At 38.0% G+C, this 26,299-nt stretch overlaps 1 protein-coding gene across 1 annotated transcript in view; it reads left to right on the forward strand.

Annotated features, from left to right (window-relative positions):
* The first annotated feature begins 353 nt into the window (after nt 1-353).
* Nucleotides 354-26,299, forward strand: part of cdh19 (cadherin 19, type 2) — an 81,245-nt gene continuing 55,299 nt past the window's right edge. The window contains exons 1-4 of the mRNA XM_073830439.1: nt 354-466; nt 3,833-4,170; nt 17,426-17,720; nt 22,783-22,902. Coding sequence (XP_073686540.1) covers nt 3,964-4,170; nt 17,426-17,720; nt 22,783-22,902 — 622 coding nt within the window. The 5' untranslated portion in view covers nt 354-466; nt 3,833-3,963. The remainder of the gene's footprint in view (nt 467-3,832; nt 4,171-17,425; nt 17,721-22,782; nt 22,903-26,299) is intronic.

Below are 26,299 nucleotides of genomic sequence, written 5' to 3' on the forward strand. Positions count from 1 at the left end.
TTTGAACGTGGTGTCATAATACTTGTGGGTTAATAAGGAAAAAGGGGCTCATGGGCCATTTAAATGTCAGAAACATTCTTCCTTTCAGTCTCTGGAACTTTTCACACTCAGATGAATGTACTGCTGGTCTGCAGCGGGATAAAGCTAATAAATGCTGTATTGTTGGAAACAGAGGTTTGAGATGTGTAGCCACTGGTCTAGGCTGTTTGCATGAAGAAGAATGGTGTGTGTGTGTCACTGTGCTCTGACAATACAAGTACTGTTTGCTCTCCTCCAGAATGTATGAGGAAAAAAGACAAATGGGGGAGAAATGGGAGGTGGTCATTGGAGGGACAAACCATTTTGAGAGCAGTGAATATTAGCACTGCAGTAGGTGACCAGTTAACAGTTATCAAAATTGTGTTAACTACTGAGGAAAGCCTGATGGGGATTTGGAGAGAGTTGCTGATATTGTTCAGAGATACAGGTGAGCTTTAACCTATTAAATCTGAAAATTTACAAGGACTTTAGAATTAGTATTCAGATGCTTTTTGAATATGTCTATATACTTGACACTTTGTTCAAAAACATCACCATTACATATTGATAAACATCTGGATTGTATGTGTTACTTTAAACTCATTAACAGATACTTAAACTCATATAGTTTAATATTATTTCACATAAACACATCTAAATATAAAAAAACAGTTATTAAATGCTTAAAAAATGCAATTATTCTATTTAATGTACTCAAAATGTGAACTTTTTTCCCATATTACCTTTAAAAAGAGTTTTAAATGCAAAAATGTCTTTTTTTAAATGTAGTTACACTTGAAAAACACAGGGTGTCATTGCCCATGATGCATAACAAACAAACAACACATCACAACATGATGATTCCCCTAATGACTAATTAAAGTATGCTGAAGATTTGACAGTATGATAGGATAGGAATTAAGTTTGACAATTTTCAGTTGTGTCTTCTCAGTTTAAAATACTAAACATTAAAATATATAAATATAAGTCTATATGTTTTCAGTAGAGCTAGCTGACTGGGAAAAGCATTTTGGATTTATAACGTGAGTGATGCAAAGATGTGATAAAAGTCAAAATGGCATTGTGCTTCAGCATAAAGCAATAGAATGCATTTAACTCTGAGAGGTTTATTTTGTCTTTTCATCATGTTTTTTTTTTTTTTTTTACAAATCAGAGATCCAGAATCCATCTTTAAAGACACACACAGTAAACATGACATATACAAATAGTAATCCCAACATAACATTTGTTAACGTTAATGTTACTTGAAAAGGCATATGTTGTAACAATCGCGTGTAGAAGGAGGTGCACAAAGACTAAATGCAATGACAAATCTTTCAATAATATTCACAATAAGCAAATTCACAAATAGAGGGCTGGAAGACACACACGAACATAACCTTGTGTCCGGACAAACAACTGTGAACTGTATAGGGTACTACAAAGGGTAGATAATGATACACAAAATGGTGATGGTGATTAACTAATAATGACTTGATGAAGACAGGAACAGGAAAACCATATATGGGCACAAAAGGGCGAAATCAACACAAACAGTCCAATGGGGGTGTGACATACGTAGCATGGACAAATATTATGAATACGGATATCATTAGAAATCAAATTTGAATAGATTCTGAAGGATCATGCAACACTGGCAACTGGAGTAATGCTGAAAATTCAGCTTTGCATCGCAGTAATAAATTACATTTTAAAATATATTAAATAATACTAAAAAAAAAACTTTAATTCAAATGTCATAATATTTAAAATTTTTAGACTATTGTTATTAAAATCATTTAGCCTCGGTAAGCATAAGAAACGCCTTTTAAAATTTTTAATTCTAAAAAATAGTTTAAACCCTGTCCAATAAAGATCTGCTTATCTTGATTTTACTTAATTATCTTTAAAATACAGTATCCTGAAAAAAAAAATGTTTTAAATCACTATTATCATAAACAAATATTAGCTCTCTTTGAGGAAATGGTCTGTAATAGAATATCATTATGCACAGATCATCTTTTCCACCTGTAGTCAGAAATTGACAAGCTAAGTACTTTACAGCATATATTTGCAGCAGTAATGACAAATGTCAGTGACTTGTGTCAGACTTAATTATAAAAGGAGATTCCAAACTCCACAGCTCCACCTGGGAAGAAAGTCCAACATTTTCAACAGGAGTAATACAGCAAATGGAATCCTTCATGTCATAAAACTGCCAGTCACGTCTGTTATAATTATAATCATAATTTATAATCATTTATTATAAATATTTCTTGGCAAGCACATTAAAGATTAGTTGACAGGCTGTCACTTCATGTCACTAAGTGATAAGCTGTTTTTGATAAACAAACAAACAAACAAACAAACAAAACCCAGCATACTTAATTCAGTGTACTAAAGCCTCTCATCCATTGACATGTAGTTAAAGAAAACAGCCTTGGTTTCTCACCAGTATGTTGCTGTGTTGTGCTTTTTTGCTAACCTTGGATGCCTGCCTTTGATTTGCAAGATGTAAGTACAATTTTTGGTAAAATAGCAGCTAACAGCCTGAGTGAGAAGCTATTGTGACTTTTATCTGCCTAAAATATATTCTAAGACATAATTTTAGTTAGGGGAAAATATTAGTTCAGGGCCCGTATGTCACGGTTGCTGGGGGTGTGGAGCCAGAGGGAAACTCGCAGAAGCCAGGAGTATAAACAAACACATATTTATTAAAACAATAAACAGAAAACCAGGAATTCAACAACTCGATGTAACTTTAAGACCGGACAAGGGGAATGAGGAACAAACAACAGAAACTTTAAACAGAAGCAAAGGGGAGTGGCAACTTAACAAGACAGGTGTACACAATCAAGGTAACGAGGGGGAAGTCCAAATATGGGCATAAGGGGAAACCAAGGCAAACTGAACAAAAGAAGGAGACAGGAATAAACCAAAACAATAGAACAACAGGGGGGAAAAAACACTAGGAAAACACAGAATACTAGTCCATGATCCTGACAATACCCCCCTCTCCAAAAAGGTGCGTCTCGCGCCGTATAACATCTAAAGGGGAGGCTGGGCGCCTGGAGGCCGGTAGGCAGGAACACAGGAGGTCAACCCCGCCTCCACACTAAGATAAAAAGGTTTTGTCTTTTCTTTGCTCAGAGTTGCTCTTAGATTGGTCCTGAATCACTCTTAAGCTAAGACTTCTACGTAGGAATTTTTAAGATAAATTAGGAGCTTTCTGAGAGGATTCTTAGAAGCTTTAAGAATACGGGCCCAGATTTTTTAAAGACAAACCTGACTGTTGAAAAAGTATGTATAAAAACTTGCAACTTCATCACATAGTCAGCTGTCAAGAAAAGGCCAGACTTCATGGATTTGGTTAAGAATTCAGTAATATCCCCATGGAATCACAGCTGACAGTTCTATGTTTTCCTTCTTATTTTAATGGAATATTATAGTGTTTATTATAAATTGTTTATCCATGCACAAAAAAAGGTCTACCCCTTGAATTTTTGGTAATTAAGAATTTTGGTTGAGTATGGTTATAACTGCCAATAAGAGTATTATAAGCTCTGTTATACACATTATAATAAATAAAATATAAATACATGCTTAAACCTTTTAGAAATACTGTTCCTCAAAATCAGAGCAGAAAATAAAAACAGATCAAACTTGGTCTTATGATTACCCAGAATTCTCACTCTAATAGATTATTTGTGCCCCAGATTGACCCCAAAAGTTCAGTCTATCAAATAATTCAGCTCACGTTCACCACAACCCTAAAAATCACTCTAACAATCTCTTTCCTGTTTCCCAATAACAGAAAAGTCATCATTTCCTTCAAATGGAGTATTGCCACATGTCCTGTTTGAGTCCATCTCCTCCCATGGCATCGTCACCATGATATCCAGCCCTAAGATTAAATGAAACACTGTTTCAAAGAACTTCTCAACAATGGACAACTGTTCTGCTCTTCATGTGCTTCTCATGATCTCCATCATGCCTGGCTGGCTAGGGGGTGACTTTATAATCTCCAAAAAACAGCATGAGATCCGCTCAAGTAAAATCTCTCGTGGGTCCCAACTGAGAGTGAGACGAGGCTGGATTTGGAGCCAGATATTTGTTGAAGAAGAAGACCCAACACCAAGGAAGATTGGTCAGGTATAACTTGAATTATCTCCTTAAGCTCCTTAATTCTGTGTCAGACTGACAGTAACAGCTATTTTATTTAACACCAAATAAAATAATAATATTAATAATAATAAATACCACTTTTAGTATTTTATGATATTAGATTGCAATAATAAAATATTGAAATAATTAGGGGCCAAGCACCGAAGGTGCGTAGGCACCTATTGTTTTCGTTCTGTTTCTTATTATTATTATTCTTCCGCCGCAAGTCTATGGCAGCCCATAGAACCGCTTGCGGGAAAGTTGTATAATTGGGCACACTGATAGAGGGCAGTCTCAACATTAACTATAGTAAGTTTGGAGTCTCTATCTCAAACTCTCTAGCGCCACCACTTGTCCAAACTTTCACTTTCTTTTTGCTAATAACTTTTGAACCGTAAGCCAAAAATTCCAATTTTCTCTGAATCCTTGGGTCATGCCGAGTCGAATGAACACCACATTTCAAAAATCGTAAGGATTAGTTTTTTTTCTGTAATTAATTGTTTGTAAAACCTACTTTTTCGAACTCGTCCTAGACGGTTTGTCGGATTTTCACCAAAAATGGCTCAGATCATCTTCAGACCATGCAGGCAAAAATTTATGGAATTCAAGTTGATTGGACAAACCGTTCTTGAATAATGCGCTAATTGATTGTACGAAAAGCGTCCAAAAATGGAAGTGAGGCCATATCTCCGTAACGCTTTGGAATATTGAGACCAAACTTGGTGTGTGTTATGACAAGCATGACCTGAGGCTACATTCGGTGTTTCATCACAGTGCCACCTAGTGGTCAGGAGATATGAAAATTGGCTATATTTGCTTATAACTTCTTAGTGATTTGGCCAAAAATCTCGAAACTCGTCCCGTTAGATTCAGAGGAGCATTCCGAGTCGAACCATATTCAATTTTCCCATGTCAGCCATTTTGGGTGTCGGCCATTTTGAATTTAGCTTTAAAATGCTGTATCTTGAGAACGGATTACCGTATCGTTTCGACAATAATTACAAAAATGTTCGGCACCATGCCCTGAATGTACATAAAAATTTTGGGGCCAGCGCCACCTTGTGGTCAAAAGTTATAACGAAATTTTGAAAAATGCTAATAACTTCTGTAAAAAATGGCTTATTGTAATAAAAGTGATCTCAAAATGTTCCTTGGGTCAGGCCGAGAACATTGATACCAATTATGCCAAAATTGGCCTAACTTCCTGTTCGCCATTTTAATGAATGTAGAAAGCCTACTTTTTCGAACTCCTCCTAGACCGTTAGTCAGATTTTCACCAAATTTGACTCGGATCATCTTCAGACCACGCTGACAAGTAGTTATGGATTTTGTGTCGATATTCGAAACCGTTTTCATTTCACGCATCAACGAATTTGCTGGAAAGATGCCAATGCACATCGGAAGCTGTATCTCTGCAAAGCTTTGAGATATTTGCACCAAATTTGGTATGAGGCATTACCACCTCACACTGATTACATCACATTAATTTGGTAACAGCGCCACCTATTGGTCAAGAGTAATGAAGCATTCATTAACCATTAGTTTTAAAATGATCAAAAATGCTAATAACTGTAGATAGCATTAGCCTATTGTAATGAAACTGGTCTCAAAATATTCCTTGGGTCATGCCGACAACATAGATACCAATTATTCCACAGTTGGCCAAACTTCCTGTCCGCCATTTTTATTTATGTTGAAAATCTACTTTTTCAAACTAGTCCTAGACCGTTCGTCCGATTTTCACCAAAATCGAGTCAGATCATCTTCAGACTGTGCTGACAAAAATTTATGGATTTCATGTTGATAGATGAAACCGTTTTTGTACAGTGCCTCTATAAATTTTAGGCTTGATGTGAAAATGACTCTGAGGCTTTATCTTTGGAAAACTTTGACATAATGACACCAAACTTTGTGTGTACGTTTGTCACCTCACACTAAACACACCACATCGATCTGATAACAGCGCAACCTGTTGGTCAAAAGTAATAAGCTATTAAATCATATCAGTAGGCGTTCTACATCATTTTTCTGTCGTTTTGACTAAAATCATCTTAAAATTGCTTTATTTTACTTATTGTTGCAGTTGGTCTGCTATTCTTGCCATCCTTAGCTCCTCATTTTCCGCTTTGAGTGCTTGGCCCCGTAATTGCTGCTTGCAGCTATATTTAATATTATTATTGTGAGTTTGAGAAAAGATGTTGGCAATTATTTCAGTAAAGAACGTAAGCAATGTTTTACCCATTTTTATATAATTTTGAAACAAGGTAAACCAAACTAAGATTAACCCTCTGGTGCTCCTCGCTGTCATGGAATCCAGGTTCCACCTTCCCTTCATCTCACCATTCACCTTCCTCAGAACTCTAACCATTCCCACCTGGACCATCATCAATTATCTGTCACCCATGTTAAAAAACCTGCACCCATCATCTTTGTCCGGTCTACAACTAGGACTGCCTAAACAATGAATGTGCTTCTTACCTGTGATTACCTACCTCAGTGTAGATCTTCAGGCTCCTTCTTCTGAGATCTTTGACTCCTGGTTCCCATACTCATTTATCTTCTCCATTACCTGTAACAAGAAGACAATATCACAGTTATCACAAGGTATGTGTGCGGTGCAACTCAATTATCTGGAATCTTCAGTGCTTCTCTGGATGTGATCTTTCAATCGTCTGCTTTCTGTCATTACTGCATCTGTGCTAATGAACTGTTTCATTAGCGTTTGCAATTTCGGGCCACAAGCAATCATGCTAGTGCGTGTCAGGGCCAGTCACATTTCCAGTGTCACTTCTGTGGCTTGATCGTGCCTCGTCGGGCCGTTTCGTGAAATATATATATTTTTTTTTCAATTTTTACATTGCTGGTGAAATTGAGGGGTCCCGCTTTCTTGCTAAAAAGAACGGAGGCTTGAGAAAGATCACCATTAAGTTGCATTACCTCTTTTCTCGTCACAGCAAGTCTGGAACATCTTCGAGGCTCTTCATATCTTTATGAAGCAGGACTTCCGTAACGCCTACAGCCTCATCCAGAAATGCGAGGATGATGACTGGAAAAAAGCTTTTGTGACCTCTACAGGCCACTACTATTGGATTATTGTATGGGGCCATATGGGCTGGTCTACTGCACTCTCCATATTTCAGGATTACATGCATGAGGTGCCTCAGGAGTTTCTCTACAAGTTTATGCTGGTCTACATCGATGACATCCTCATCTACTCCCAGAGTTTGGACAAACATCTGCGTCATGTTACAGAGGTCCTGAAGAAGCTACGTGGGTGCAATTTGTTTCTCGAGGCATAGAATTGTCAATTCCATCAATGTGGCATATCCATGGACCAGATGAAGGAATCTGCCATTTGACTGGCAGATCAATTATTTGACCTTCTAACCTTGATATAAACCCACACATCACACCTTTGTTGTCTGGTCTATGACTAGGACTGGCTAAACATTGAATGTGCTACATACTTGTGACTACCTACCTCTGTGTAGATTTCTAGTCTCCTTGTCCTGAGAACTCTGACTCCTGGTTCCTATCCACCCTCAACTTTTCTATTACCTATAAGACAAGAAGACAATATCACATTTCTAATCCTCAGCAATCAAAAGGTGTGTGGTGCTACTCCGTGTGAAACATATTGATTTAATGGCGGAAAATTGTGCCACTCCATTAATGCAGTAATATTGTCACACCCCTGGACTTTTGAGTTGGTTTCACCCATCATTCTCTCCCGCTGTTTTGTGTATTTTGGTTTCTCCCACATTGCTTGCACCTGTGTGTGTTAATCAGTCTGTCTATTTAATGTGTGTGTTTACCATCAAACCTTGTCGGACGTTGTTGTTTACCACCCTGTGTTCCTGTGTTTCCTGTGTTCCCTTTGGACTATTAAAGACTTTGTTTTTTCTACGTCATTGTTCGTCTGTTCCTGTCTGAGGCATGACAGAACGTCCGACCGAAACAGTTTTCCTGCGTTTCCCAACAGTGTTGTTTATCAATCTGTTTTCAGTCTTTTGTTTCCATTGTGTTCACCATGAATCCTCTAATTCGTCCAGAATTCATCCTCCTTCAGCTGAAGCAGGGGGACTTACCGCTCGAGGGTTGTACCATCATGTTCCAGCTTGTAGCTCACACCACCAGCTACCCGGATGGCGCGCTCTGTGCATTTTATGACGCAAGCCTAAACGCGTCATGCAGAGCGCCGTGGTCAATGGATGGACCTCAATCCAATTTCGCCATGTTTGTGGAGTGGACACTGGTGAGAAACCGATCCTCATTCCCCACCTGTTCCATGGAGTATCTCGCCGGTTCCACTCCGGCCATCTGTGCAGTGGGTTCGCCGCAGGTCTGCCAGTCTCCATTGGTGTCATGGCTAGAGGATCCCTCATCTTCGCCTCCAGCCTCAGAGTCCAGGACTCCGCCTCGGCCCTCCGACCCTGTGGCTCCACCCCGGCTATCAGCTCCGTCGTCTCCACCGTCGGTCCACCAGCTCCACCGGGCTCCATCATCCCTCAGGCTCCGCCCCGGTCAGTTGTCGCTCCACCTTCGCCTCGGGACTGTACTCCTCCGGCTGCGCCTTGTCGCTCCGTCCCCCCAGCTTTGTGTACCTCCTCCCTCCCGCGGACACAGCCTCGGTCTTCTGTCACTCCGGCTCTGCCGTGGAGCTCTGGATCTCCGCCTTCGCCTTGGTCGCCAAAGCCTTGGGTTCCGCCTTGGCCCTCCGGATCCTCGGTGTCGCCCAGGATCATCGGCTCTCCGTCTCCGCCTCGGGCTCCACCGCCACCAGCTCCACCTCTGTCGGTTGGCCCCCTGGAGTCGTCAGCCTTGCTCCACCATGGCTACTCCCTCCATTGGCTCCACCGTAGGGTTCCATCATGGCTGCGGTCTGGGTCTTACCTGGCTCCTCCTGCTTCAGATCCCTCCAGTCTCCTCCTGGGCTTCTCCCTCTGTCATCACCTCCCTGGATTATTCCGTCACCACCCTGGACTCCATTATTTGCCCTCGGGAGTCCGTCCTCCGCCGAAGCCCCCACCTAGACTGTGTATATTGTTTTCTCTGTTTATTGGCGTGAGGACACGCCTTCCGGGAGGGGGAGATACTGTCACACACCTGGACTTTTGAGTTGGTTTCACCCATCATTCTCCTTCGCTGTTTTGTGTATTTTGGTTTCTCCGTCATTGCCTGTGTTACGGATTAACTGGTTACCGTGTTATCTGGTGACCAACTTCCTGATTCAGGTCCTCCGCGCCAGATGTCGATGGACCGAACGCTGCAGATTTGCCGATTTTGAAAGCACAAACTGACGTGATGTTAAACTGTCTAATAAACGCACACTTGCTCATTACATGTTTTTCATATTCTTGTAAAGATGACAAATTATTGGCATGATTGCTCGTAGCGTACAACCTGAAATACGGAAATTAAACAAATATATCTGTTTGGCACGGGTTTCGAACACGCGATAAAAGTAGTCGTGCTGTAAAGCGTCAGTAATGAACGCACTGAGCTACCAAGCTGCTTCAGTTTAGTCAAGGATTTTTGGATTCAAGTCAGAATTTTATTCTCGGCATGATATACAGCTGGCTGAATCAAAGAAATGTACCCGTGTGAACTTGTGACCTGTGTTTACTGTTATGAAAACGAATATTATAGTAAAAGTATATTACAATTTATGGTTTATGATGATAAAGTACGTTTCATGGAGTCCCAGAGAACTGTAAATGTCTGTCTACTGTGGTTTCATTAGAAAACGCTACCGTTAAACTATTTACTATAGTAAAAAGATGATACATTTTCTTCAGAGACAAGCTCATTTAATTAATATAAAACCTGACCTTATTTCCGCATTGTTTTTCTAGTATAAATACTTTGGGAATATGTGACTTGATTTTTTGATTGAATGAAATGTAAATTCTAATTGAAACGCTACTTATAAATGTTACTTTGTAAACGTGTTAAATTGTGATTTGCGTTCGATAGCTTTTTTTTTTTTTTTTTAAGTAAACAGTATATAAAATATAGCCTTTTCTGTAGACAACAAGCTGCATGTAAATGCTTGGGTAAATGTACCCATTAAGCCCATGTACACTTTAAGCCCACTTTCAGGTTTAAAGTCAAATAAAAAAAGGAAAAACATTTTATGCAAATTATGATTTTAACCAATTTAGTGATTTGTTAATTCCCTGACTTTTTTATTGCATACAAATCACATTTGGCAATGTTGAGTTAGACCCACTTATGTAAAAATTCACTAAATTCACTTTTTGTTTTAAAGATAGACTTAAATGGTACAGTGCCACAAAATGCATGCAAGCTACAGTCAACACAAGCTTCCCTTGAATGAAAAAAAAAACAAACAAAACAAAAAAAATTCTTAAAGTGGGCACAATGAAAATTACTATGATGCTTAGTCCACAGTATATTTAAGCTTCATGCATGTCTTCATAAAGATATCTTATATATTTTTAAAGGAAAACATTGTCTTTTTTCACTATAACTCACTGTGGTACCAAGCTTGACACAGGATTTTAACCTATATGTGATAGACTGCACATAGTATTATATGGCAGATGCAATCACAGCGAGTTATTTAACCAAACTGGTATATGTATTAACCCCCATTTACACTGTGGCATAAGGTAGCTTCAGTCTATGATTCTTTGAATTTGCCTGTGTTAACTTGTGACCCTGTGTTGCCTGTGTGAACTTGTTTGCTAGCCAAAATCAAATTTTGCTGTTGCAATAAATTGAAGTTATTTCCAGTTAAAAATCTGCTTACAAATATTACTTGTCACTAGAAAATCTCATTTGATTATAACAAAATCATATCTATTTAAGTCACTTTCCAAAGTATTTATACAAGAAAAACGGCAAAAACGTGTAAATAACGTCATTTTTTATTAATTCATCATACAAGACATTAGCTAGTCTCTGAAGAAAATATACCATGTTTTTACTATAGTAAATAGTTTAACGATAGTGTTTGTAATTAAACCGCAGTAGCCTCAAATTTACAGTTATCTGGGATTCCATGAAATGTACTTTAACATCACAAACCATAAATTGTAATATACTTTTAATATAATGTTCATTTTCATAACAGGTAAACACAGGTCACAAGTTAACACGGGCACATTTCTTTGATTCAGCCAGCTGCATATCACGCCGAGAATAAAATCCTGATTTGTATCCAAAAATTAAAGCAGCTCGGTAGCTCAGTGCGTTCGTTACTGTCGCTTCATATAGTGACTATTTTTATCGCGTGTTCGAAACCCGTGCCAAACTGACTTTGTTTATTTTCAGTATTTCAGCTGCTACGGGCGATCATACCAATAATTTGGCATCTTTACAAGAATATCAAAAACATGTAATGAGCAAGCGTGCGTTTTTTAGACAGCTTAATATCACGTCAGTTTGTGCTTTCAAAATCGGCGCATCTGCAGCGTTCGGTCCATCACATCTGGCGCGGAGGACCTGAATCAGGAAGTTGGTCACCAGATAACACGTAACCAGCTAAACCGTAACACCTGCACCTGTGTGTGTTAGAGATCGACCGATATGGATTTTTTAGTACCGATACCAATTATTTGCATGTTTATGTGCCCGATAATCGATATTCATAACCGATATTTATTTACTATTATACTTCTGTTTTTGACACAATGATTACACCACCACTGAACAGAACAAACCGTTTTATTTTTAACAGTCCTCCTTGCATACAAATCAAAACTCTTATTTATACACCAATAAATAGAGGGTTCTGAAAGTGCAAAAATTACAAGAAGTGCACTGTTACTAAAGTGTTTTTGTTCAAAAATAAAATCTTCAAGTGAGTGAAGTCCATACTGCCATGCAAAGGCAAAAGACCGTAACTTCGATTTTGGTCGAAAATGAGTTATTGATATTTTTAGAATATTCAACACATCCTTTATCATGTGGATAAGTCTCTTGAGTCAGTTTCATTGTTTTTTCGAGACAATAATGCGTTGTCTTAACAGTAACTTCCAAAAGCCCTAGAGAAACGAAGTTAGAACACCGTAACACATGTTAGCACTCTTTGGCTTTGTTTGAAACGCTGTAATTAAGTTATGGTACTACCGTACCATTCAATAAAGTTTGCCGCGTTCAAGTTACGATGTTGCTTGTCTAACGTTACCGTCATAACTCTGTCACTGAAGCACTTCTCACACACACTATACCTGCATAAAAGATATTGTTGAGTGGTTGTTTTTAATCAAGCAGACATCAAGCTCAAGGTAAGAAATTGTATAATGCAAAAGATGCATTCAAAAGAATTAGATCGCAATGTACTTCACTTAGCTTGCTAGCTGCCTATAGCATAACTATATGATACCAATCTGCACCATATAAAGCACTGTAAACAAGCAAAGACTAGATAAATTGCCAGCAATAAGTTTTTATTTTCATGACTCATTTTCATTCAACAGTCTAGGGCTACCAACTAACGTTAGTCGACACGAATGCCGTGACAGCATAGCATGTAGCATGATCACATAAAATCAGTGAACTTCACAATTAAAGCCATATCCTACCTTTTCTTGTAACCAAATAAAATCCATGGCAGTGAATGTCATCAGAGATGTTTAATCCACAACAATCCACAAGAATTCTGAAGCATTATTCCTGTCTGCTGGTGTTCACAATCAACTTCCTATAAGCTAGGCTATTTTTGTGAATGAATCTGTGGCTCTGAACAAATCGTGAGTCAATTATTCATTTAGCCATTCATAAATACAGCGATTTGCTGTGTTAAAAAATGACTCGATGTCTCACTTAAAACAGTGACTTAGCACCACCTACTGGATTCCAAAGTTCACTTAATTACTTGTACATGATTTGTTATATCCTTGCAGTATTAAATACATTTTAAATAAATTTTATTATATACATTGTTTATTCATTAGTAATATGAAGATCTTTACTCTTTAGAAAATCTTGTATTTATTAATGTAATTCACTGTGACCTATCTGCAGTCGACCTGTTAGTTAATGCACACCAATTAAAAATACTCTTTACCACAAAGTATTGTTTCATGTCTAATGTATTAATAACGTCACCAGAATGCAACCAAAACACAGGATAGCAATAAGTAGATTGCTATAAGTAATTATCAGTCATCCAAAATAAATGCCATGATCTCTATAGATTTTATACAGTTGTTACTAATGATTTTGTAAATGGTAATCAGCAACTGAATACTGATAGTGTGGAAGTTACTGCTCTTTGCCTTGGGACGACGTCTCACTTTTTGCATACAATTCAAAGGCAGAGGACAGTAACTTAAAAATAGGGGTCAAAAGTCAAGTTTGAGCTCAAGATTTTTTTATGAAGATAAATTGCATTATTAAAACATCTAATTGCCAGATTTACAGTGTCCTAGCTATAATTAATTTGGCTGGACAACAAAAAATCTTTAAAGTCATTTTTCTCAGTTCCACACTCTAGTGAGTTAAGGTCTTTTGCCTTTGTAGGGCAGCATACTTCACTTTACTATTTATTTTTTATTTTGGTCATCTTAAAAAAAAGTGTTGAATGTTAGCAGTCTTTCAAGTTAAATTTAATATACATATTACAACAATAAAAATATTTTATGAAAAGCATGAGAAGCAACACTCAACATTACCAATAAGCAAAATAGAATGTCTGTCTTCAAGCACAGGAGCTCATATCAACTTTGCAGAAATGTAACTTCATTTTAAACTACAGTTTTATTAGGTTTATAAAGCTGTTTATAGGCTAAAGAGTGAATAATAATTTAATTAGAGTAAAAATAATTAATAATAATAATTTAATATTAGAGTAATATTCTGAAATATTAAAATATAACAAACAAAACATCGTTTTTATTGCATTTCTGAAATGTTATATCACAATTACGTTTTTGAAAAAAGATTACGATTAGATTATGAAATGCATGCTGACAAAGCGCATTAAATTTCTTAGTTATATTTATTTAGAAGATGTTTATTAGCAGAATGATGGTTATATAGTAAATGTTAATATAATTCGGGGGGTTTTAGTGTATCTTGTAAAAAGTTATATGCGGTTGCTGTGCTGGAGCATTTCATGAGCATCAACCCGGTGAGTAAACAGCAAAATGGAAGCGACTTCACGAGACGAATGATGAGCATATAGACGCTCATTAGTGGCTGTATTTAATTCAGGCAAGTTACGTCATTATTGGAACATGACGGTTTATCTTAGCATTCGTGACTCCGACTTCACGAGACTACTAATGAGCGCATTTGATGCCTAACTCGCGCATAGCAGAGTATGTGAGTGGAGCGCGGATAGCAGCGGTGTGATTTTGAATGGAGAGAGAAGCAGATTTTTTTTAAAAGTCGGGTCGTCGTGGTTTTCACTCGCTCCAAGAGCGCTCCACCACCGCTCCATCATGAGTAGCCTACAATTCATGCCAACAGTCCATAATATAACTGCATATTAAGCAGGAATTCATATGTTAAACATGTTTAGCTAGCTTGATAGAGATGGATCACTCAGATCAGAAATAATGTAAATGCTATGATGATGACGGCAATGGATGAGCAGTAAATTATAGTTTACAAGGAATTGGTTTGTTCCTTATAGATACTGAATATTTCCAGGTGAAAGCATCATTTAAACAGGTAACACTTATTTACACGCAATCGCTCTGTCAATAATGCATTAAAACAAATGTAATAGTATCCGATTTCGAATGAGCAGAAATCTGTAATAAATGCAGCGATTTGTAGGTAAAATAACTGATGAAAACGCATTGTTATTTTCATTACAAACTTTGCACTGCAAAAAAACAGCAATTATACTCTTTTAATGCTGACAATTATTAGCTTGGCATGTGGTAGGAACAAATAAGATTGCACACAGTGTTTGAAGCTCTCCTGTTATCTTATTTTATTCTATTTTATTAACAGGACTGTTACATTTCAAACATACTGATTTTTTTTTTGACACGGAGCGGTGTTTCTGATATCAGTGAGCGAGGAGTGGAGCGGGAGCACAGCAATTATTAAATGCAAGGAGCGCGGAGGGGAAATTGTTGCCGCTCCACTCCGCTCACATACTCTGCGCCGCATAGAGATTTCCAGCCACGAGGAAAAGTTGTGTTTTTGAAGTTTTCTATATTATTATTTATTCTTATATATTTGTTCATTATTCGTTTACTTTACCACTGCGACTTTGCATGTTCCGGTTTTGCGCAGCAGAGCTGCCCTGCTCTCTATTTTTGTTCGAAATGCCTTTGTTCTGAGATGGTGATAATAAACTAGAAATCTAACATTTTGAAATATTGATGTTTGTTTATATCTGGGGATTGTATTGTACTGTAGACTAGTCAAGTGTTGATTTGATAAAGGTTAAATTGAGTAAAGTCACTGTGGACCACATACCGCTTAGATATTGATGTCACGTCTTAAAAAACAAAAACGTATATTTAAAAAACAAAAAAACAAAATAAAACTCCAAACATTTCTCTAAATTATTCTGATAAAAAAAAAAAAAAACGAAACGAAAAAACAAACTTTCTATCAAATACAAATCTTGTCTATTTTAATGGACGTAACAGTATTAGCTGTTTGGTGGGAAAAAAAAGACAGGCTTCGGGTCAGACTCTGGCCAAAACTTTTGAGAAGCTGTTGGACAAGGGCAGCCTGTGCGTTTTGGGCCAGGGCTTAGATTTAAGGCCTGTTTTTTACTGCTCTATTCATGGCTGTATATTATTTAATTCAGGCAAAGTTACATCTTTATTGTGACAGGATTTGAGAGATTATCTTGCGTGACTCTGTGAGTTCGTCTTTATTTCTTAGAGCCAAGCTGCATAAACTACATATCAGTCATTTATGTAACACATCTAATTTGTGCATTAATAGCTGCTAGGTTAAATATAGTTTACTAAATATAGCAAAGCAAGTAAGTATACTTGACCTGTGCACGCAGTTGTTGTTTCCCCTCAGACGCCATGCTGCAATGGCGATCATGCGCGTAATTCTCAAAACACCCACAAGATGGCGGCGTTTATCGGTGAACCCGATATTACAAAACCGATAACCGATTATGCTAAAATGCTTAAATATCGTGAAAAATATTGGTAAATCGATATATCGGTCGATCTCTAGTGTTAATCAGTCTGTCTATTTAATGTGTGTGTTTACCATCATGCCTTGTCGGACGTTATTGTTTACCACCCTGTGTTCCTGTGTTTCCTGTGTTCCCTTTGGATTATTAAAGACTTTTTGTTTTTCTACGTCGTTATTCGTCTGTTTCTGTCTGAGGCGTGACACATATCTCGTTCAAAATATACTACTTAACTTTAGCATGATGGAAATGGTCACAAGACACACAAGAGCCAATGGCATTTAGCAACCAATGCTGACGTAGTGCTTCTTCTGGCTGTATTTTTAATGTGTTGTACATCGGTTGATGGAGACAAATTTTCAGGACTGTGTAACCTTTTTAAATCATTAGCATGATTTAGTTTGTTTTTTGTGTGTTTGTGTTTACATAGAAAGTGCCAAAATCAGAATCAAATTTCGTACCATTCCGAGGTAAAAAAACAAAACAAAAATTACCGAAGAGCACTAGAGCAGTGGTTCTCAATCCTGGTCCTGGGGGACCACTGCTCTGCACATTTTGCATGTCTCCCTTATTTAACACACCTGATTGAGATCTTCAGCTTGTTAGTTCAGTTCATGGATCTCTCTCCTAATGAGTTGATGATCTCAATCAGGTGTGTTAAATAAGGGAGACATGCAAAATGTGCAGAGCAGGGGTCCCCCAGGACCAGGATTGAGAACCACTGCACTAGAGGGTTAAATGGTATAAACACTTTGAAGCTGTACATAAACTAAACTAAAATGTGCCACCATTTCTTGCATTTTGAGGCATTTTTAATAATGTTGCTGGTATTTTTGCCATACGCTGTTATTAATTTCTGACCCATGTCCTAATATAAAATGTTTTCACATACCCTTTGGAACCTACTTATCTACCCCCCACTGGGAATCCCTGGTTTAGTTGATATAAAATGATTTACAGAGATATATACTAGTCAACATTTGAAGTGGATCAAAATCTTCCATCAAAACTGTCCTAAAACCAAAACAATACCCATTCTTCTCTAAGGACAACTTTGAATAACATTTTTGATCCACTTCAAATGTGGACTACTGTATAGCTGATCTATCTAGCAAAATCTCCTTTAAATCCTGTTTTTTTTTCATTCAGCTGAAATCAGATTATGATACAGGGGACTTTACCATCAAGTACATCCTCTCTGGTGAAGGAGCTGGTGAAATCTTCAAAATTGATGAGTACACAGGTGATATTTACTTATCACAACGTCTGGACCGTGAGCTGAAACCCTTCTATATACTACAAGCCCAGGCCATCAACCGCAGCTCCAAACAGCCTGTTGAACCGGAGTCTGAGTTTATCATTAAAGTTCAGGACATCAATGACAACGCTCCAGAATTCATTAATGAGCCCTATGTATCCAGCATCCCAGAGATGTGTCCCACAGGTGCGTTGACTTTTGAGTTTTATATTTTTTGGACAAAAACTAAAAAAGAGAGACAACAAAATAATTGGAGTAACCACTTTCAATGTTCAGGACTCACAACCAAATCTTTACAGAAAGCTTGGTTGATATTTGACATGTGAATAGAATTGTGGAACACCTAACAACATCCTAGATAATTTTGTTGATTGCAACTTTATTGCAGCAGTTTTGGGAGAGTCCTTTCTGTTCCAAAATGTCAATACACAACCTATAGCTCCGTAAAAAAAAAAAAAAAAAAATATATATATATATATATATAATAATAATAATTTAAAAAAAATCTGCTTTGCAAGATTTTTTATGCTGAAATAGAATATGGCTCTGTTGCAACAAAACAAAAATGAAAACAATAACTGTTAAACTTTTTTCATTATTATATTGTTTATATATTCTAATTGTTATATACCATTTAACAAGTCCCATAATCAATCATTACTGCTTAATGTAACATTAATATTATATTATAGGTAAACTTATCATTAAACATTTGTAATCATTATAAAAAATATTGGCCATTTAATCTTAATGTGGTTCAGAGATGAAGGTCATAATGCTAATGTTTTCCACACGAGAGAGCTACAGGATAACAAAACTTCAAGATCTCAGTTCAGACTTTGAAAATGTTTCATTTACATGCATAAAAATGCATATAAATTCATTGCATTTTCATAAACTTTAATCATTCCCAATATAGTATGAAAAAACTGTAATCTCCTAAATACTGATAGACCATTTCAATTTTAATCTTAATTTTAATGGTATTGACAACATATTTGACATAACCGAATGTAACAAATAATTAAATAAAAAACAAAACAAAAAAACAGGGAAAACAATAAAACACATGACTTATTTTGCATCCAGTTAGCTAACTCTGTTGAAGCTTTCACTTTAGCCTAGTAGGCTTTTTTATTAGTATATAAAATGGCAAGAGTCCATAGAAAACTGTTTTAAAACAGGGTTTTTTTTTTCTCTCCAGTGGGGTTTAAGAACGCCAGACACACAAGTACTCTGGCTCGTTTGCCCCAAGGCTGTCCAGGCCGGCTTTGCCAAGCCAACATCAAAGTTAGTTCACTAACTTTAGCTTCTAGTTCTCTATTTGTATAGTAGCCATTAGAAGCATTAAAAGTTTCATAACTAAATCATCCAGGTGTTAAAACATTCATAAAAAAAATCCATTTGTATTAAAATCACTGGACCATAAAATAATCAACAAGTTGTTTTGGTGTGTATACAAACACCTTCATCAGTTGTAAAAACAGGAAGTAACTCTGGCAAATATAATTCACAAAAGTCACATGATCAACAGACCTATAGAGGTTATGTGACTACTTGGTTAAATGTGTGATATATGCTAGAGTAGATGGTGTTACTGCTCATGATGGTGCCCCTCCTCTTCTCTGGGTGGAGCACCCCATTCTCTTCATGCAACATTCCAGAAGCGGAGGCCAAACAGCTTCACACAAAAATGTACTTGACTTTGTCTAGTGCCAAGCCACCATTTCCTAATCGGAGTAAACATGAGAAACGAGCTGTAACTTCACTGAGTAAAGATCATAACATCACAATCCTTCCAGCACATAAGGGGGAGATGTACAGCAGTTTTGAATACAGAGGATTATCATGAAAAGGTACTTTAGCTTCTCAATAAAAGCAAAACATATGGTGAAATTAAAGAAGAAAGTCATCAGTTGTTTACAGTCTTTGAAGAAGCAACAATCCCATAGATCAGAAATTGTACCCTGGTGAAAACACTTCTTGTATATACGGATTACCAAAAATACATAAGGAGGATGTTCCACTCAAACCGGTAGTGAGTAGTATTTATTCAGTTACTTACAGTGTGGCTAAATATCTGGCCATGGTTTTGAAACCTTTGGTGGGTAAGGCGGAACGGCATATGCAGAACTTTAAGGATTTTGTTGACAAAAATCGAAGGACTCACCTTGGAATCAGATGAGGCTATATCGTTTAGTGTTACATCATTATTTACATGTGTGCTGACAGCCCAGGGGATTGAAACTGTAAACGAGAGATTGAGTCAGTACCACACTCTGGGTAAGAGAACACAACTGAGTCCAGAAAAGATAAGTAAGCTGCTGGAAGTGTTTGAAGACCATGCATTTCAAGTACAAAGATGAGTTTTATCAACAGAAGCATGGATGAGCAATGGGTTCCCCAATGATTTGTACATGGAGGAGGTTAAATGAAATGCTTAGGCCACAGATAGTGGGGAGGTCCCAAGCCACTGGTTCAGATATGTGGATGATATATGGGTGAAGATAAAGAAAGGTGAAATTGATTTGTTTTCTGAGCTCATTAATTCAGTGGGCACAAATATCAAATTCACTAAAGAGGATATTTGTGACAACAAACCTTTCTTAGATTGTGACCATAAACTGAGTCATACAGTCAAGTATCTGCTGTTTGATTCACACCATCCATCAGGACAAAAACTGGGTGTGATCCACTTGTTCACGAGTTCACACTTAGAATTTTGTTTTTTAAAACATCATAATGTGGCATTAGGGCTGGGCGATAAACCCTGATGAAACACTGCTGACAAATGGTAGAAACACTGTAATAATTTCCAACGGATTTATTGTAGTAACCCAAAGGTTGCGGGTTCGAGTGTCAGGTCCGGCAGGGATTGTAGGTGGGGGGAGTGAATGTACAGCACTCTCTCTCCACCCTCAATACCACGACTAAGGTGAGTCCCTTGAGCAAGGCACCGAACCCCCAACTGTTCCCCGGGCACCGCAACAATAGCAATGTGGCTGCCCACTGCTCCGGGTGTGTGTTCACACACTCAATGCAAAGCACAAATTCCGAGTATGGATCACCATACTTGGCCTCACGTCACCTCTAAAAAGGAGTAATGGAATAGTTTTTTGTGATTAAGGTATTTGTGCATCAATACTAAATGTATTTAGACTGTTGTTTTTTCATACAAATACCTAAAAACCATATTATCTTTTTTTGCCCATATCGCCCAGCACTATGTGGCATTGAGGTTATGCAGCTAAATATGGTGAACCCCATGAATGCCTACAAAGCTGTGCTACGTGATAATGATGCCATTATGTCAGATTGAGTTTGACCATCCAGAGATTCATGACAGAACTCTGAATATATACCTGATTGTGTCTGGTTGCTGTTTTTTTTTTTTTTTTTTTTTTTTTTTTATCAGTTTATATAGATAGCTGAAGATTATGTATTAGATCATTTATGAGATGTCAGAACTGAAATGTCAACACTAACTTTGTCACTGACTATGTAATTGTCAGACAATGTCTGTCAATAGACAATGTGGTCAGTTTTTTTAAAGGTACAAAAAGCACCCTTACCTGTAAACTTGAATTGAATTTTAGCTTTAGTTTACTTTAATAATATGATTTTACAGTTTTTTTCAATTGTTTACACACAATTTTGAAAACCGGGTTCTTTTTTTCAAAATATAATCACAATTATCCAAATATCACACTCAATTTGCCAAATTCCTAGATTGTTTGCAAAATGACACACTTCAGTCAAAACATACACATTTCAGTCAAAACATATGCACATATTTGTGGAAACGCTATTAGTTTTCATTTAACCAACACAGTCCTCAATGATCAGACACTATTGCACACAGTTTCACACTGCTGTGATAAATAAAAAACACATTTGTAAAAATAACTAATTTTAGGAAATAGCATTTGCTAGATTTTTGGGCAGACATTGTTATGTAAGGGATCATTTCGGTGACAAAACAAAATAGTGACATACAACATTCTTCATGATTAGTTTGAGATATAGAGAGAATGAACACAAATAGGCCTAGTATAAACTTACCAAACACTGCACAACACTGATGCTGCAGACTGAATATTTCAAGTATTTATTTCAATTCAATAAATACAGTATTTCTTACCATAATCAGTTACAGTAATCAACCAACAATGAAATCAATGAAACAAATAACATCTGTAGACAAATAAAAATTACTGCATGAAGTACATACAGTTTGACTCTGAAAAAAAAAAGCAACACAACTACTGTAACTATTCCTCCCCTGCTGAATAAAACAGCATATGCTGGTTAGGTATGTTTTAGTGCTGGGATGCTGGTTTTAGCTGGTTTATGATGGTCCTTTGCTCCTTCTTTTGCTGGTTAATGCTGGTCTTTGCTGGTTTATGCTGGTCCTTGACCAGCAACATGACCAGCACAAACCAGCAAAGGACCAGCATAAACCAGCAAAGGACCAGCATAAACTAGCAAAGGACCAGCATAGACCAGCAAAAAAACAGCATAAACCAGCTCCAAAACATAGCTAAGAAGCATATGCTGGTTTTTTCAGCAGGGTCATCTCTCCGTCTGGCTGGATCAGGCCATAAGATTTCATCCACATCATTTTTGATGAATACAGGTGAACTCACCTGCTGCCTTTTATAGCACTCCTGAGTGCTGCGTTTTCAAATTAGCACATGTGTGCTTCCACACCTTGTGGATGTGTTTATCCAATTTGTTCATTAGTGTGGTCATTGGCAATCCGGGGCTTTGTAATGACAAGGAAGTAACCTCACAATCCTTATCTATGTCTAAGGTGTCGAAATGTGTGTAGAGCTTTACAAATCACTGTGTGTAATGTTTTGCAAAAAGATTGAAGCAGACATTGTGTGTAGTGTTGTGCAAATCTGTGGCGGTGTTTTGCTCCTTGGAGTAGAATTTTGCAAATTGTGTGGAAATGTTTATTTTAGAGTGTAAACAATCGTAAAAAAACTGTAATATAAGATGTTTGGCAACATGTTTTACCTACCAACAGTAGCAAAAACACTCAAAGGCAGCAAAGAAGAGATAGGACAGAAGACAGTGAGGAGCAGTCGTAGTGACACTCAATGGAATAAATAAAGAACAGACTCATTAAAGGGTTATTTGTAAATACGAGAAATACATACAACTGCAGATTCCATGAGAGTAATACATTAATATTTGTAAATAAACCAGTGTTTGCTTATTAACCCTTCTCTCTCCTCTACAGGAACCACGGTTATCCAGGTGACGGCCACAGATGCTGATGACCCTATGTTTGGGAACAATGCTAAACTCATCTATTCCATTCTGGAAGGGGAGCCCTACTTCTTAGTGGAACCCAAAACAGGTGAAAAATTGCCTATGCTTGGCTATAACCTATATGCTTTAAGCAGTCACACAAAAAGTGATCTGAATCTCAGTGCATTACAGACAAATATAAAACTAAATGGCATTTATGTAAAATAATGACAAAATCAAATATAATATAGTACTGTATAGTAATGACTATAAAGTCGCTGTGTCACAATGAAGTATTGTGAAACATATCCATAGTGATGTGATGAACTAGACCTGTGGTTGCTTTGCTAGGACACCTGTTTCAAAGTATTGACACTTCGGGCTGGTTGTTTGTTTTGAAATATTTTGTGGCAGGGTCATGTCACACTTATGTAGCACATGGCCTTTGCGTTGTTTTCTTCCCATGTGCTTCTCTTTCAATTTCTTGTGTCTCTGGACCCGGTTCTTAAGGTACAAATGATTGCTTTTTAGACATTTTTAAAGAATAAATTGAGTAATCATTTACAGAATAGAGTGGATAAAGTAAGTGAACCCTTGGTGAACTCTTCACCAAACATTTCCTGTAGCTGCCCATAAGACACCTGACCAATTATATACTAATAATGTCGTACATGAGGCAGCAAAGTAATGCTAATCCATGCTTCATGGTTGGGTCACGCTGTCAGGGTCATGGGTGCCCCAAGGCTCATCAATGCACAGTGCCCAAGGCTAGCCTGTCTGGTACGATCACACAGAGTAGCTACTCAAATTTGCTGAAAAACCTAATGCTTGCCATTGTCACCAAAAGCTTTAACAGTCTTTAATAACGAAATCACAGGGAATATCCAACATCGAGGAGCAAGCAAACAAATGTAATCAAGTATATAGATGTAAGACCGGACGAAAAGGAACGAATAAGTAGAAAGTTTCTACTAAAAACTTAACTACACAGTATGATTACCAAGACAAGAGATCAGAATCAATTAACTGAACAAGAACAGTAAAAGAACAATAACATAAAAGGAAACTCAGGAACAAAGACAAAAGGTAAAACATGGTGTAACAAATTCAACAACAATTTCTCTTACTCCACGTCTTGTTACCAAAGGGTTCTTTTAAAGGAAATCCTATTTCAGACACCTTACCAATCATGAATTCTAAAAAGCATGTACGAAACATAAGACTCTTATTGAGCAGTGCATGTATTCATAGACATACTTCAAGCAAACATGGTCCAATGAATACACGCATAGGCAAATGCAGTCAATCAGAGTCCACAACGAAGAAGCAGTCCAAAACTCCCATCAGTCAAAAAAGTCAAGTGCAAAAAACATACATACAAACAAACAAACAAAAAAACAGTCTCACCCATATTATCTTCTTAGGGGATTCTTGGATTCCCCCAGCCATGCCACAGAAAAAGGGAAAAATAATCCACAAATGATCCCAGACAGAGAAAACGTCCTTGTTCACTGAAAAATAGACTTTGACAACAATCAGGCAATCCTTAAATCAATGTGCCAGGTAAAACTTTAATCCATGGTGCAGGCCCCGTGAGAGCATGGTACTTCCCAGCCCCTTTGTTTGCCAGTCTCCCAACGCATGCTCCCCATCACACCATGTGCAATCAAAATGGCTGCCCATCTACAATAAAAGTCCTTCATTCCAATTCAATCTATCAACTTCCCCCACCCACAAAGTAATATACAAATACAAATAACAAAACAAATAATTATCACAACATTATTTGAAATTATTTGAATATTATTTCCCTGTTTTGTGGCTGTGTCACAATGGAAACACCATAACACTGACACTTCTCTAAGTTGAAGATAAAAAATCATGCATGCCTGAAAGAAAGAAAGTCTGCTTTAGCATGGTTAAGATTTAAAATTGTAACAGTCAAAACTTATACACATTAATACAGTTGGTTAAATGTCTATAAAAGACCCTCCTTCAAAGATAAAAGGGTCTCTATTTAAGTAGAGTGTACATTTCAAAATACAGATATTTACAGTGAACGAGAGAGCTTAATGTGCTGCAAATGAAAAACAAACAAACAAAAAACCACCTGCAAATTATAAATAAACTATTTCATCAGTTTAATAGAACATGTGTTGCAGATACTTATTGTACAACACAACCAAATAAAGAAAAACACAGCAAAAATAGAAACGGACTGCAAATAGTCATAACACAACCAAACACAAAAACCCTGAACCCTAACCCTAGCGAGCTGGGGGAAAAAAAGAAAAACAAACAAACATGCTGCTGTCAGGATTGTATTCTGTGTTGTATGTTTTCCTAGTGTTTTTTCCCCTATTTGTTCCAGTGTTTTTGGTTCTTCCTTGTCTCCCCCTACTGTTTAGTTTGATTTGGTTCCCTCCTTTTGCCCATATTTGTACTTCACCCTCATTATCCCTAATTGTGCACAGCTGTCTTGTTTAGTTACCGCTCCCCTTTTCTAGTGTATAAATAGTCCTTGTCTTCCATTTTCCCCTTGTCCAGTCTTAATGTTACTTTGCGTTTGCTCCCTCTTGGTTTTGTTTTGCTTGGCCTCTAGCTACTTTGTGTTTGTTTGTTTGCTTGTTTGTTTTCATTAAATAGTGTTTTTTTGTACTCCCAGTTCTCCGTGTTTTTCCTCTGGCTCCTCTTCCCGTATGTGTATGTGGCAGAAGACTGGACCTTTACAGAAGATGAACCGGGCTGAGGCAAAGCTGTGGGGACTGCGGCAAGGCGAGCGGGAGTTGGAACATTATGTGGAGGAATTCATCGAGCTGTCCCATCAGATGGGCTGGCCCGATGCCTCTCTCGGCGCCGTGTTTCTGATGGGGCTGAATGATGAGACGATTCGTTTGCGATACTCCTCCATGTCATTTCTCAAGCCCGCCGGCCTCCGCCCTACGCTCAAGCCCACCAGCCTCCGCCCCACACTCACGCCCGCCGGCCGCCGCAGAGCGCTCAGTACAGCAGGCCTTAGAATCCCCGGACAAGATGGACGGCACCTCAGAGTCTGCACCCAAGATGGCCGTCACGCCAGAGTCTGCTCACAAGAAGGCCGCCCTTCCAGAGTCTGCTCACAAGATGGCTGCTCTTCCAGAGTCAGCTCACAAGATTCACAAGCTAGCCGCCACGCCTGAGTCCCCGGCCAAGATGGTCGCCACACCTGAGTCCCTGGCCAAGATGGCCACCACGCTTGAGTCCCCAGCCAAGACTGAGCCACAGGCCAAGATGCTGGCCTCACCAGAATCCCAGGCCAAGATGGCGGTCTCTCCTGAGTCCCCGGACAAGATGGCCACTGCACCTAAGTCTCCGCTGGTCTCACCCAGCCTCCCAGAGTCTCCGCTGGTCTCACCCAGCCTCCCAGAGTCTCCGCTGGTCTCACCCAGCCTCCCAGAGTCTCCGCTGGTCTCGCCCAGCCCACCTGTGTCCGCGCCCCCAGAGCGTCCTCCAGTGTCCGTGCCTCC

The sequence above is a fragment of the Garra rufa genome, chromosome 24 (genome assembly GCF_049309525.1).
Source record: "Garra rufa chromosome 24, GarRuf1.0, whole genome shotgun sequence".
In the NCBI taxonomy this organism is placed as follows: Eukaryota; Metazoa; Chordata; class Actinopteri; order Cypriniformes; family Cyprinidae; genus Garra; species Garra rufa.